General features: G+C 42.8%; 1 protein-coding gene across 2 annotated transcripts in view; it reads left to right on the forward strand.

Moving 5' to 3' along the window:
• OLFML2A (olfactomedin like 2A) overlaps positions 1–14,243 on the forward strand; it is a 115,622-nt gene that overhangs the window by 65,645 nt on the left and 35,734 nt on the right. For both annotated transcript variants that reach the window (XR_012725313.1, XM_075324130.1), the window contains exons 3-5: positions 2,704–2,811; positions 6,979–7,155; positions 9,873–10,137. Coding sequence is in view for 1 of the 2 variants with exons in the window: in XM_075324130.1 (XP_075180245.1) it covers positions 2,704–2,811; positions 6,979–7,155; positions 9,873–10,137 (550 nt within the window). In the remaining variant the exon portion in view is untranslated. The remainder of the gene's footprint in view (positions 1–2,703; positions 2,812–6,978; positions 7,156–9,872; positions 10,138–14,243) is intronic.

Below are 14,243 nucleotides of genomic sequence, written 5' to 3' on the forward strand. Positions count from 1 at the left end.
AATAAATTCAGAAGACTACGCCAAATTTAAAGTATTTATTGATTGGATTGGTTGTTGAAAAGGTTGTCCGCTGTTGCAAAGAAAAAAAAATAAAACATTTCTTGAAATACTGCCACCCTTGGCTACAGGCTGATTCTGGTATTGCATCTTCATTTCAGTGACTAGCTGTAATACCTAACACACAGATGTGGCGCTGTTTCTCCTTACTCAGCCAAGATGGAAAGACAGTGACAATACTGTATACAATATCCTTAGTCTTATTCCGTCCACGAATTTCTTTTTGGACTCTACAAAGAACGCTTTGAAATCAAGAGTGGCAAATGTCACTAAATGTTATGAGCTAGAAAATACAAGAATCCTTTATACATTTTCATATCAAATAATTGACCGAACTGGAACTTATGATGGGATTGGAACAAAAGATGATATATGGATGACTTGTTTTTTAGGATTCAATCCCTCCAGGGCGATTCTACAGTAGCATCAAAAAGTGCAAAGTTTGGACCAGCAGAGTAACCGTGCCACTTGTCCAAACTGTCAATCGTCAGGAATCAAGGTTACCAGCCAATACTGCAGTCTATCAGAGTATGCAGTGCTTACAAGATCTTAATAGTTTGTAAGCACTGATCTAAAACTGGATGAATCACTGGAGTTTATGATCCAAGTAGCTTCTGTGTCTCTGCGCCAGCAATGAGGTGTGCGCAGATAGGCAATGAAGGGTTCGCAGATGGGCAATGAAGCATGCGCGGATGGGCAATGAAGGGAGCGTGGCTTGGCAATAAAGGGTGCGTGGATGGGCAATGAAGGGTGCACAGATGGGCAATGAAGAGTGGGCAGATGGGCAATGCAGGGTGGTCAGAGGGGCAATGCAGGGTGGTCAGAGGGGCAATGCAGGGTGGTCAGAGGGGCAATGCAGGGTGGTCAGAGGGGCAATGCAGGGTGGTCAGAGGGGCAATGCAGGGTGGTCAGAGGGGCAATGAAGGGTGGTCAGAGGGGCAATGAAGGGTGGTCAGAGGGGCAATGAAGGGTGCGTGGATGGGCAATGAAGGGTGCGCAGATGGGCAAAGAAGCGTGAGCTGATGGGCATTGAACTGTGGGCAGGTGGGCAATGAAGCGTGGAAGTGTGTGCAGATTGGACCAGTGTCGCACCCATACCTCTGGTGTGAACTGTCAGTCTTTTGGAGAGCTCTGCCCCTTGGCAAACAAGAAGCTGGGAGGCAGAGGAGAGGTGAATACTAAAAACACATGGTTATATTGCACCCTTTGACTAAGGTCGGTTTCATCATTTTTTCAATTTTCTTTTTTGTGAAAAATGGTTTGATTTTCATCAGTATCGTTGTCAGTTCTACCATCAGTGTTTCATCTGTTTTTCTGTATCTTGTATTCTCAAGCTTCTCCTATGTGAAAAAGGGGCAGCACTTAGGTGCCATCACTGCGCTGTGTCAGAGTTTTCATAGACTTGTATGGGTAATTTTGATCCAAGCTTAGTATTAAAATATGTTGTGTCTCATTTTGAAAATGTGAACAGCCCCAAAGAAAATAATTTGCTTATATGGCACCATCATATTCTACACATATTATACATATTATACACATCCTAACAGACAAATGTGAACAGGTGCAAACTGAACATGAAATGTACTCTAACAAGCAGCTGCACTCTGAGACGCTAAGGTATCTAAACATTGAATATAGGAATTTGGATATGCATTACTGCTGAGGCAATAAATGCAAAAAAATTAAGACACTTAGCACATAAAAAGGACAGTTTTATGTGAGCCCATTTGCCAGCATCAAGGCGTATCTCTTATACAGCTGCACTCTAAGATGCTAAGGTATCCAAACATTGAATATAGGAATTTGGACATGGATTACTGCTGAGGGAATAAATGTAGAAATTGAGACACTATTAAAAAAAGGCCAGTTTTATGTGAGCCCAGATGCTAGTGTCAAGGCTTATCTCTTATACAGATTATACAGCTGCACACTGAGATGCTAAGGTAGCCAAACATTGAACATAGGAATTTAGACATGCATTACTGCTGAGGGAATAAATGTAACTATTAAGACACTTATCACATAAAAAAACGATTTAATGTGAGCCCATTAGCCAGCGTCAAGGCGTATCTCATTATGCTGGGTCCTTAGTTAAAATGCCTCTACTCGGGCTGTAGAATTTTGCAAAAGAGGTCGCACTGACCACGAGTCAACGTGGGAGTTCGCATAAATGTTTTTATATGTGGAGTGATGGTATAAAAAAAAACACAGCACGCACAACTTTGATCCGTATTTTGGATCTAAATTACTCTTATAAGTCAATGAGTGGAAAAAAACGGATCACATACAGGTTACCATCTATATGTCTTGTGTTTTTCACGGATCCATTATAGTTATCATCATAGGAAACTGATTTTGGCCATTTTCGGGGGATGAAAAAGGGACGATTTTGCAAACCGTTGTGTGAACCTGACCTCGTCCTATCCCTCTACGTGTCTCCAATTTTAGTGGTGGTGTCCTCAATCGAATTAGGAAGCATTGGAATTGCAGGAACTCCTAGCCGATCCGCAAAGCATAATTGATGTGTTTACCACTTTATCACTATGTTTAATGTATTACCGCTCCGTTCTTTTACCATTAATGACTAAGCGTTGACGGATGGATGAATATGATTAAACTGTCAGGGGTTTTGTCTTCCTTTCTTAGCTGCAATCTATGGTCGACCTCCTTGAAGGAACTCTGTACAGCATGGACCTGATGAAAGTGCATTCCTACATCAATAAAGTGGTGGCCCAGATGAACACGCTAGAAGAGGTACGATCAGTAGCTTCTACATAACTGTCCATCCGATGTGTAACATATGGGCACATTATATCGGTTGTATACCATGAGTAAGAGACTTCCAGCTCCGTTTTGCAATGTTCTGCTCATCACTGTGTGTCTTTTACAGTTTGCTAAGAAATACTGTTTTTATCAGGTTTTTGGTTACTTAAAGACGTAGTCACCATGTGCAAGAATTTTGTAACCCTTTCTCCACCTTTCTAAACAAATCTTTAAGGCAGGACAGGTGGTGAACATATTCTAGACCGTAATGTCAAGACACTTGGCTCCGAGCAAGGGAATCCAAATCAGAATATTTTTATTAGCAATATTCCAGTTAAAAAAATTAATTCACCAAATAGGACAATATTGGAAATGAGCAAATCTTCTAAAATTTGAATTTGACAGGTTTGCCGAATTTTTCCCCAAAGTTTGACTTTTGGTGAATCAATTTATCATGAGTTGCATGCACTCGAATAGCCCCATGGCACGCTGATGCTCCCTACACTGACGCTCCCCTGCGTATGCCGTGTTTTGAATTTATAAATACACCTTTTTGGTTTTTTTATTAAGGGGACATTGCTCACAGTGTAATAATGCACTGCAATCTAAAGACACGCCCCAGAGGAGCCTGTGAGCCACACTCCATTGTAAAGACTATAGGGATTACCACTAAATAAAAAAAGGCCCATTTTTTTCGGTTCACCTGCAAAGGTAGATCCCTCAAGCCCAATATCTGGGTAGGTACACGGGCGTCAGTGCAGCAGGCAGGTGAGGTACGTGGGAAATAGGTAGAAGATGCACTGGAGGCTGTAAGCAGACAAGAGACCAGGAACCAAATAGCAGAAGCACTGGAGGTCACAGACAGACGGGGAAGCAGGTAGTAAAAGCACTGGAGGTCACAGACAGACGGGGAAGCAGGTAGTAGAAGCACTGGAGACCACAGACTGATAAAAGACTGGGAAGCAGGTAGAACAAGAACTGGAGTCTACAGGCAAACAGAAGACCGTGAAGCAGGTAGTATGATCACTGGAGACCACAGGCATACAGGAGACTGGGAAGCAGGTAACGCAAACACTGGAGACCGCAGGCATACAGGAGACTGGGAAGCAGGTAACGCAAACACTGGAGACTGCAGGCATACAGGAGACTGGGAAGCAGGTAACGCAAACACTGGAGAACGCAGGCAGACAGGAGACTGTGAATCAAGTAGTGGAAGCACTGGAGACCTCAGGCAGACAGGTGATTGGGAAGCTGGTAGCACAAGCACTGGAGTCTACAGGCAGACAGAAGACCAGGAAGCAGGTAACACAAGCAGTGGAGACCGCAGACAGACAGGAGAGCAGGAAGCAGGTAGCACAAGCACTGTAGACCGCAGGCAGAGAGGAGACCAGGAAGCAGGTAGCGGAAGCAGTGAAGACCACAGGCATACAGGAGACTGGGAAGCAGGTAGCACAAGCACTGGAGACCGCAGGCAGACAGGAGACCAGGAAGCAGGTATCACAAGCACTGTAGACCGCAGGCAGACAGGAGACCGGGAAGCAGGTAGCACAAGCAGTAAATACTGCAGGCACACAGGAGGACGGGAAGCAGGGAACGCAAGCACTGGAGGCCACAGGTGGACAGGATAACAATACCAAGACACAGGTGTGTGTCTTGGTGAACCTCATATAGGCTGAGGCAGAAGATCACATGGAAGCATGTCAGGCCCTTTGCAAAGCCCAACGTAGAGCACAACAGAGTCCAGGAGATCCGGGTGAGCGGAGCAAAGCCCAGATCTGAGATAGATGCATATCTGTGTAACTGTATGGAAAATACAGTCATATGAAAAAGTTTGGGCACCCCTATTAATGTTAACCTTTTTTCTTTATAACAATTTGGGTTTTTGCAGCAGCTATTTCAGTTTCATATATCTAATAACTGATGGACTCAGTAATATTTCTGGATTGAAATGAGGTTTATTGTACTAACAGAAAATGTGCAATCCGCATTTAAACAAAATTTGACCAGTGCAAAAGTATGGGCACCCTTATCAATTTCTAGATTTGAACACTCCTAACTACTTTTTACTGACTTACTAAAGCACTAAATTGGTTTTGTAACCTCATTGAGCTTTGAACTTCATAGGCAGGTGTATCAAATCATGAGAAAAGGTATTTAAGGTGGCCACTTACAAGTTGTTCTCCTATTTGAATCTCCTATGAAGAGTGGCATCATGGGCTCCTCAAAACAACTCTCAAATGATCTGAAAACAAAGGTTATTCAACATAGTTGTTCAGGGGAAGGACATAAAAAATTGTCTCAGAGATTTAAACTGTCAGTTTCCACTGTGAGGAACATAGTAAGGAAATGGAAGAACACAGGTACAGTTCTTGTTAAGCCCAGAAGTGGCAGACCAAGAAAAATATCAGAAAGGCAGAGAAGAAGAATGGTGAGAACAGACAAGGACAATCCACAGACCACCTCCAAAAACCTGCAGCATCATCTTGCTGCAGATGGTGTCAATGTGCATCGGTCAACAATACAGCGCACTTTGCACAAGGAGAAGCTGTATGGGAGAGTCATGCAAAAGAAGCCGTTTCTGCAAGCACACCACAAACAGTTGCCTGAGGTATGCAAAAGCACATTTGGACAAGCCAGTTACATTTTGGAAGAAGGTTCTGTGGACTGATGAAACAAAGATTGAGTTGTTTGGTCATACAAAAAAGGCGTTATGCATGGAGGCAAAAAAACACGCCATTCCAAGAAAAGCACTTGCTACCCACAGTAAAATTTGGTGGAGGTTCCATCATGCTTTGGGGCTGTGTGGCCAATGCCGGCATCGGGAATCTTGTTAAAGTTGAGGGTCGCATGGATTCAACTCAGTATCAGCAGATTCTTGACAATAATGTGCAGGAATCAGTGACGAAGTTGAAGTTACGCAGGGGATGGATATTTCAGCAAGACAATGATCCAAAACACCGCTCCAAATCTACTCAGGCATTCATGCAGAGGAACAATTACAATGTTCTGGAATGGCCATCCCAGTCCCCAGACCTGAATATCATTGAAAATCTGTGGGATGATATGAAGTGTGCTGTCCATGCTCGGTGACCATCAAACTTAACTGGAATTGTTTTGTAACCAGGAATGGTCAAATATACCTTCATCCAGGATCCAGGAACTCATTAAAAGCTACAGGAAGCGACTAGAGGCTGTTATTTTTGCAAAAGGAGGCTCTACAAAATATTAATGTCACTTTTCTGTTGAGGTGCCCATACTTTAAACCTCATTTCAATCCAGAAATATTACTCAGTCCATCAGTTATTAGATATATGAAACTGAAATAGCTGTTGCAAAACCCCAAATTGTTATAAAGAAAAAAAGGTTAACATTAATAGGGGTGCCTAAACTTTTTCATATGACTGTATGAATAAAATAAATATTTTTTAAAAATGTATTACTCAGGGGAGCAGAGAGAATAAAATAAGGGACAGCTTTTTGTTATATATATCCTTGCCAGACTGTGTGTTTGCACTTTATTGGATAAAAATGTTTTCATTTGAAAAATAAATTTCTCGGGCATGTCAATGTCTTAATGTGATGACATGTCTAATTTATATTTGTTTTTGGTGTGGATTTTGAAGTAGAATATGGTCCAAAATCCACATACAATAAAAATTTAGATGGTAAAAAATATTGAAGATACCATAAACAGCAGCAAATATTTGGTACCACCCAAGCATCTGTAGGTTAGTGAATTAATCAGGCCTTTCTTGGGTTAAATAGATAACGGTCAAGAAATCTTCAGCACAAAAAAGAAAAAATTCAAGTGGCACCATCTTAAATGAACATTCTTTATGTCTCAATCTTTAGTGCAGGGGCCATAAATCTGACAGCAGTTTCGCTTGACAATGAGCTTCACCAGGTTCTCAGGTTGGGACCTGTTGAAGCTCATTGTGAAGCGAAACGGCTTCAGTGTCTGCCTGATACAAAATGTTATTCCTCTACACACATTGAGACCACATGGTAAATGCAAATACTATGGTAAAGGCTCGGTGTCCTACTGTAAGGTCACACTGCAGTGAGAAACTAATAATTAAGGACACCAATACTGCTTAAGACAAATGTATCAGGATAGTTGTTTCTTCATTCATAAAACCTTCTTTTTCACAATTCCAGACAATCAAAACAAACCTAACCCGAGAAAATGACTTCATGAAGGAAAGTGTCATAAACCTCTCTAACCAGATGAAGAAGTATGATAACTATTCCGACATTATGATGAGCATCAAGAAGGAGATTTCCAACCTCGGATACCAACTGCTTCAAAAGGATGCCCCAGAAAATAAAGTCCAGGTAATTACAAAGAGAGTGGATGGGTAGCACCGCTTCCTTGCAAAATTGGGGTCTTTAAATCTACAAAGGTCCTTTTTTTTTTGTATGTATGTTGCTATATCTTTGATTTACTCCCACAGTCCAAAAGAGATTTCTTTATTAAATATGCGGATACCATATAAATAATATCAAAGAGTAACTGTCGTTTTACCGTAATTTATTTTTCCCATAAATTAGATATATTGCAATGTTTCTTATTTTCACATGTACTATTAATTACAGAAATCTGCTTATTTCTTCTGGACTGATCATTCACTCTCCAAATACTCTGAGATTATAGACTTCCTCATTACTGAGATAGGAGATGACAGTTGGTGCTCATAAAGTTCTATGGAGAACTGTACTTGCAGTAGAATATATGTCTCCGCCTCTAGCTCCTCCCCTCCATAGAATTTTAAAAGCACCAGCTGTCATCTCCTATCTCAGTAATGTGGAAAATTGTTGTCTCCACCTCTAGCTCCTCCCTTTTCCATAGAATTTTAAAAGCACCAACTGCCATCTGTAATGGGGAAAATCTATTTTTCTCCACCTTTTAGCTCCTCCTTCCTCCATAGAATTTTAAAAGTACCAACTGTCATCTCCTATCTCACTAATGTGGAAAATCTATTGTTTCCGCCTGTAGATCCTCTTCCTCCATAGAATTTTAAAAGCATCAACTGTCATCGCCTATCTCAGTAATTCCAATTTGTGCTGTTACACTGATTCCGGAACAGTTTTCCTTTGTCTTCTGTGCCCCTCCGTTCCAAAGTTACGCTCCTTTAGAAATGGTGCAAATATGCTCTTCAAGCAACTGGGCCTATACTACAAAACGTCTCTGTGGGTGTGGCCATGTTTTGATTGACCAGCATCAGAGGAGGAAAGGTAAACGCCCACAGAGAAGTTCTGTGGTACACGCCCAGTTGAAGGGAATATTTGCATCTTTATTACCGGGGGGGCGTAACTTTGGAATGGAGGGGCACAGAAGAAAAAGAAAAACTGTTTCAGAATCAGGGGAGCAGCAGCAATCGGAGGAGTACTCAGTTTAACTAAAATAAATCCAGTGAAAGATCCCCTTTAATCTATGGTATAGCCACAATATATGTGAGAGACATGGGGTTCAGTGGGTGCTCTCATCCACTGGCACGACCACCTTTAGAAAGACCGCATGGACCAGGGCTCATCCCAACTGAACGCCCAAACTCTGTACCCGTGGGCAGAACACTACGTAGACAATACAGGGTGCGGGAACCACAATAATTAGACTATATTGGATCCCCAACAGTCAAAATCATATAACACAAAACCATGCAAGTCACACGATGTAATAGTCTCACCCTTCTGCTGGCTCACCATGGATTAGAATATTCATGCTTTCGGAGCTTCCACATACCCCAAACCAGCAGCACCCTGCTTCTGGCAGGCACCCACCAAGAATTGGATAGTGACAAGCGTAGTAAGCTTCACGGGCACAGCAAGGTCCGTAGCCAGGTAACCAAATCATCCCAACCTGAGTTTCTTCTAGCCTGATTCCTAGAATCCTCAGCTGTATTCCTGCACAATATAATTGTTTTTGATCCCCATAACCGGTGCCAAAGTGCTTGGGTTGAGTAATGGACTTCCAACCGGGACAGAAGCCCCTAGGTTGAAGCCATGTAGCAAAGGAACACCATGGTGACTCAAGCAGTCCCTTTTGATATCTCCCTGGCAATAAGGCTGTGTTCTTATTAGGTAGCATTCCAATCCGCATAGTTAATTCTCCTGTATAATTCTCCTCTGAGTGACGTAGACAGAGAGGCTGAGGAAATTTACACTAACTTAGCAATTCACATCCTCAAACAATGGACCACTCCGATGAGTCCGGCGGAAAACAATGCCTTAACAAACATGAGTTAACACACCAAAGGGACCCATGACTGGCCAAATTTAAGAATATTAACGGCTGACAAACATTGAACAGGGCTGTGTCTGCACAGTCCCTGTATTACCCTATCAGCTGGGAAATCAGATGATGGCTGTCACATCCAGGTGGAGATTAAATGGAATGAGGACTGTACATGTTTATAACTCTCTCCATTCACTTTTATGAAAGTCATGGCAAAAGCGAACCTCACTTTTCCATAATGCCCATGGAAATGAATGGAGAAGTAATAGTCGCCTCCTTTTTTATTTTTTGCCTAGATGCAGTGGCCTCATTGACCTTTTGTGAAGGTAGGTGGAAGTCCAATAGGTGGGAAGAACAACTATGTCCTTTGGATTTGTCAGAATTGTCTAAGGTGACAGTATCATACTGGTAGTAAGGAATAATGCATATGGGAGGACTGTATGTTGACACACACAGTCCGTATTTTCCCCTAAAAGCAATATATCTAGGGGAATATATCTCATTATATGCCATCCAATGAAACCTACCAGTATAGGTCTAAAGGCTTCAATTGGTACAAAGTACTCCGTCAAACTTGTAGGTCGTCTTGAGCTATAATAATGAGTAGTTAGGAGAACCTAAAATTCCAATAAAAATTAAATATAAAGTACCCATACATATACCCCTCTTAAGGGGCCAGGTCGCTGATAGGATTCACACACTGCAACATCGCAAACAACATCGCTATTGCGTCACAAAACCGGTGACGTTACAGCGATGTCGTTTGAGATGTTGCAGTGTGTAAACCCAGCTTTACAGTTAATATTTCCTGCCACAGGACACAGCAGGAGCCAAAGTAAAAGACGTTAAGTACACGAACAACAAAAAGAATTCCGGAGAGAAGACTTCATCTAAGGTCTCGAAGGAAAAACCACAAAAATCAGAGAAACCCAAGAAAGATAACAGCAAACCCAAACTCGTCTTGTCTCAACCTACACCAAGACCTAGATCTCCTGTTCTTCAACAGCCGGTGGTCGTACGAGGAGTCACCTACTACAAGGCTACAAGGTCTGAAGAGATAGACGCTCTTCCAAATAATAGAGGTATGTTGAGCCGAGCTCTCTTATTGTGATAAGGTCATTATGATTGTTTTGTGAACCTATGGAGTGGTGTAAGGTCACCACCACTGGACTCTGGAGTAGTGGGAACGTGTTCTGTGCAGTGACGGGTCACAATCCCTTGTCTGGCATCTGATGGAGGAGTCTGGGTTTGGCGAATGCCAGGAGAACGTTACCCTCCCGACTGCATTGTGTCCATTATACAGTTTGGTGGAGGAGGAATCATACAATAAGTGTTTTCCGGTTACTTTCGGCCTCTTTACAGTGAAGGGAACTCTAAATGATTTACCATACAAGACATTTTGGAGAATTTTAGCTTCTGACTGTTTGGCGGAAATTATAAGGCAGAACGGTTCGGCAAAATGGATGCACCAACCTGTAGAAATTAGTATCAGTATAGATACAGCATACACTTTGGGAAGGCCCTTTTTTGTTCCCCATGACTGTGCCCCAGTGCACAAGGTTCATAAAGTCATGGTTGGGGGAGTCTGGTGAAGAAGAACTTGATAGACCTCACAAAGCCTGAACCTCAACCCCATCCAATACCTTTGGGATTGACTAGAATGGTGATTGTGGGCCCGGCCCTCTCTCCAACATCAGTGTCTGACCTCACAAATGCTCTTCTGGAGGAATGGAATAAGTGTCATGGGTGACACAGTCATGTGGTTTCTGGCCATAGAAGGTCACAGCGTTTGGCTGTGTAAAATGCCAAAATGCACCCCGACTTTCTGTTGTTCCTGCTGCCAGTATTCATTGTATTAGTTAGCTTTCCTGCTAGATTTTCATCTCTCCCCCTTTAGGACCCAGCAGGAGCTCGCCATCCACCCAGTTGCTGATCATCAGTATTCCCCTTGTGTTTAAGGCTACATGCGCACGCTGCTTTTTTTCCTGCTTTTTTGGCTGCAGTTTTGTCAGCAGAACTTTCTGACATTTGACTTCCCAGCAAAGTCTATGAGAAGTCAGATTTGTCATGCGCACATTGCAGTTTATTTGTCAGCGTTTTATTTGTCAAAGGTTTGTGACAAATCAAATGCAGCATGTTCATTCTTCCTGCGTTTTTGTCAACATTTGTCACAAAAACGCAGCAAAAACGAGGGTGTGAAAAACGCACCAAAAACGCACCTTAAATTACATGCGTTTTTTGTGACATTTCCAGGCTCTCTCTGACAAGGTGCAGTTTTGGCTGCAGTTTTGGCTGCAGTTTGTGAACACAAAAAGATGCAGCGGGCGCATGTAGCCTAAATACGCTCATCTACCCTGAACTGGTGCTGGTGATGATATTCAGCTCATTCTAGTTCTGGTTATAAGCAGGTGGCTTGTACTCATATCTAGTATTATCGCTGCTGAAGCTTTGCTGGTCTCCTGTCTGAGTCATCTGTGGATACGTAGTTAATGCATTCCCCCCATGTGTACCCCTTTAGTGTTTAGTGGGGTTTAAAAAGAGATCATCACACTTGTTTCCTTTTTAGGGCCCAGCACTAGGGATACCTTGGGTCAGGTATAGGTGTGGAACCTATCTAGGGTGGTGAGGTACCCCAGGGACCAGCAGTAGGTTTGGTCAGGGGTCACCATCGTCCCCTTCCCTAGACGCAGGAGACCCCTTCCCTTACCTTTTTACTTCCTTGTACTGACTGTGACAATACGTTCCCATATGCTCCTCCAAGATCTTGTAGAAAGCCTTCCCAGAAGAGTGGAATCTGTTCTATCTATAAAGCGGTGACCAACTCCATATTGATGTCTATGGACGTAGGATGGGACGTCTGTGTAATGTGTAGGGGTCCTGGGGCTTTTACTATAGAGTTTATCTGGTCATAAGCCATAGAGTCCATAGTAGTCACATAGCTCCTTCTACTGCTTGTCACTCATCAGGTTCTTGGCTTGCTTTATGTTGCAGGATGCTCGAAAATCTGATAAATTCATAGTTTCTAGAAAGCACATAATCCCCTGTCTATATTTAATCATCTCATCACAAGGTCTTCTCCAGTTTTTGGGCTGTTCCGGTTATTGGCACACCAAGGGTCTTACTTTACTTTCCAGGCTTGATGTTTGATGGATTCCACAGAGATGTCCAAGTCTTTGGCAGTCATTTCCAGTTAGACGTGAAATATTAGAAATGTCATGTGTAAAACAGAGGGGGTTTATGTGCACAACTCATTAATGATAACCTCCATTGTGATTATTCAGGGGGGCGGTAGTTCTTCAAATTCCCAGATGTTTTTTTTTCCAGAGGTCTGGTCAGCTGTACGGAGCATTTTACTATGTAGCATCTATTGTCTGTCTGTGGTCTATCTCGTGCGAGATCCTGATGGAAAATAGTCTGCCGCCTCTGCCGAATGCTGACGGCGAGTGGGTGTGATGCATAAAGATTATAGAGAAGGATGAGTAGGATGTGCAAGAATAATTAACCTATTGAGCACCTATCTGGAAGTTGAGAGCTGAACTTACTGGAAAGGAGCGAATAAATTTGCAGGACCCTATTCCGGTGGCCAGGTCAGTATTCCATGGTAAGACCTGAGAACCACCTCCTATCAGAAGGCAGATCAAACTCATTTTTAGATTATTCGACCTGACACGCCATTGTGTGTGTGCTTCATGCAGCCACGATGATGTTGCGCCAAACCGGCTAATCTGTAGTAGATGCGAAGGTACCTCCGCTAGGCAGAGTTCAATTACAGTACAGGAGATGAGGGTGCATCAACAAGGTGTCAACTCTTGCAGAGTCTAGTTGGGTTGTGCAAACTATGTCGGCCCAACTGTTAAAGACACAAACCAGGAAACTTTGGTACACAGATTATGCTACAACCTACACTACGAATACTACTAACTGGATTCCGCTATTCTAGTCACGTGGCTAACGCACTGTGGTTAATAAGGCCTACACTACGCCCTTTCAGAAATATGCGGTACAGCTATTGAAAGTCAAGTTTATTCTTGGGAGCTCAGTTCTATGGTGTTCACGTGGCTCATCGCTGAGCACTCTCCTTCCAGGACAGAGGGGGAACGTCTCCTTGATCACGAACCCGTGGTGCCTGCCTCCATTGGATGGTATCTCTTCTCATCTTCAGAATCACTGACCTCAGAAACTACCCAATCTGTATTGGCTTGGAGGACAAAAGGGCTTTGCCATGGTCCGACTTGCAATGTCTCTTGCATCCCAACACCGTACCGGTCTCCCAACTTTTGTTCTTGGACAGTCTCTTTGGTAGCTCTCCTCACTCAGGTGAACCGACTTCCCCTGTTCCCATACAAACTCTTCTCCTGCGCTTTCTCTGCTTCCCACACTTTTGGCAGGGTTAGTCCAACTGCACAGTACATAGGAGAGCGCCGACTCTGTCGGCTAGTCCACATAACAGGCCACAGGGGAGCACTGTCTCTTAACCGTTCATAGGGGCAACACCCCTACAAATCAAAATAGAAGCCATCCGGTAGCTAGTGGTTCTCCAGTCTCCCGTCCAGTGGTCTTGGAACACTGACCTTTCTACTGGAGCAGGTTTGCACATTTCTAGACGTTACTGTGTGGAAACATCGTATTCTTCCAACTTCTGCTCTTTCAAGCTAATATGTAATGTTGCTGCTCTAATGTTCCTTTAATTTACCAGCTTTTTTTGGTTCCCATCTAATCTCCTTTCCCTGGTCCCATCTCGACACATGAGGAAAGGCCTACTCTGTCAATCTTTAGTTGGTTACGTGGGCATTTTCGGTGTGTCGAGACTAGACCTGGAAGTGTAAAGAGAATGTCAGGAACCACTTAAGTTCTGGAATGGAAGCTGTGGGGGATCTTTAAGGAAAATAATATCTTCTTTTCTTCTTTATGATAGTCTGATCCCTTTCAGATGGTGAATAAGGTTTGTATTAAAGAAGTAGTAGTATTTAATGGGGCTGAAAGTAATGTATGCCAAGCTTCAACAACTAATAGGAACTACTTTTGTTAACTGCTCTTCTTAAAGAAGCACTCCCATTAAAGTTTTTATCCTCTTAATATATTGCAATAATCATGCTATATAGTACTGTATACTTACAATTGCTCATTTTGCCCTTCTACCCAGTTAATTCTTCTATTTTCCATTTGTACTAAGACATAATGAAAAACA

This window comes from Anomaloglossus baeobatrachus, chromosome 9 (assembly GCF_048569485.1).
Source record: "Anomaloglossus baeobatrachus isolate aAnoBae1 chromosome 9, aAnoBae1.hap1, whole genome shotgun sequence".
Lineage (NCBI taxonomy): Eukaryota > Metazoa > Chordata > Amphibia > Anura > Aromobatidae > Anomaloglossus > Anomaloglossus baeobatrachus.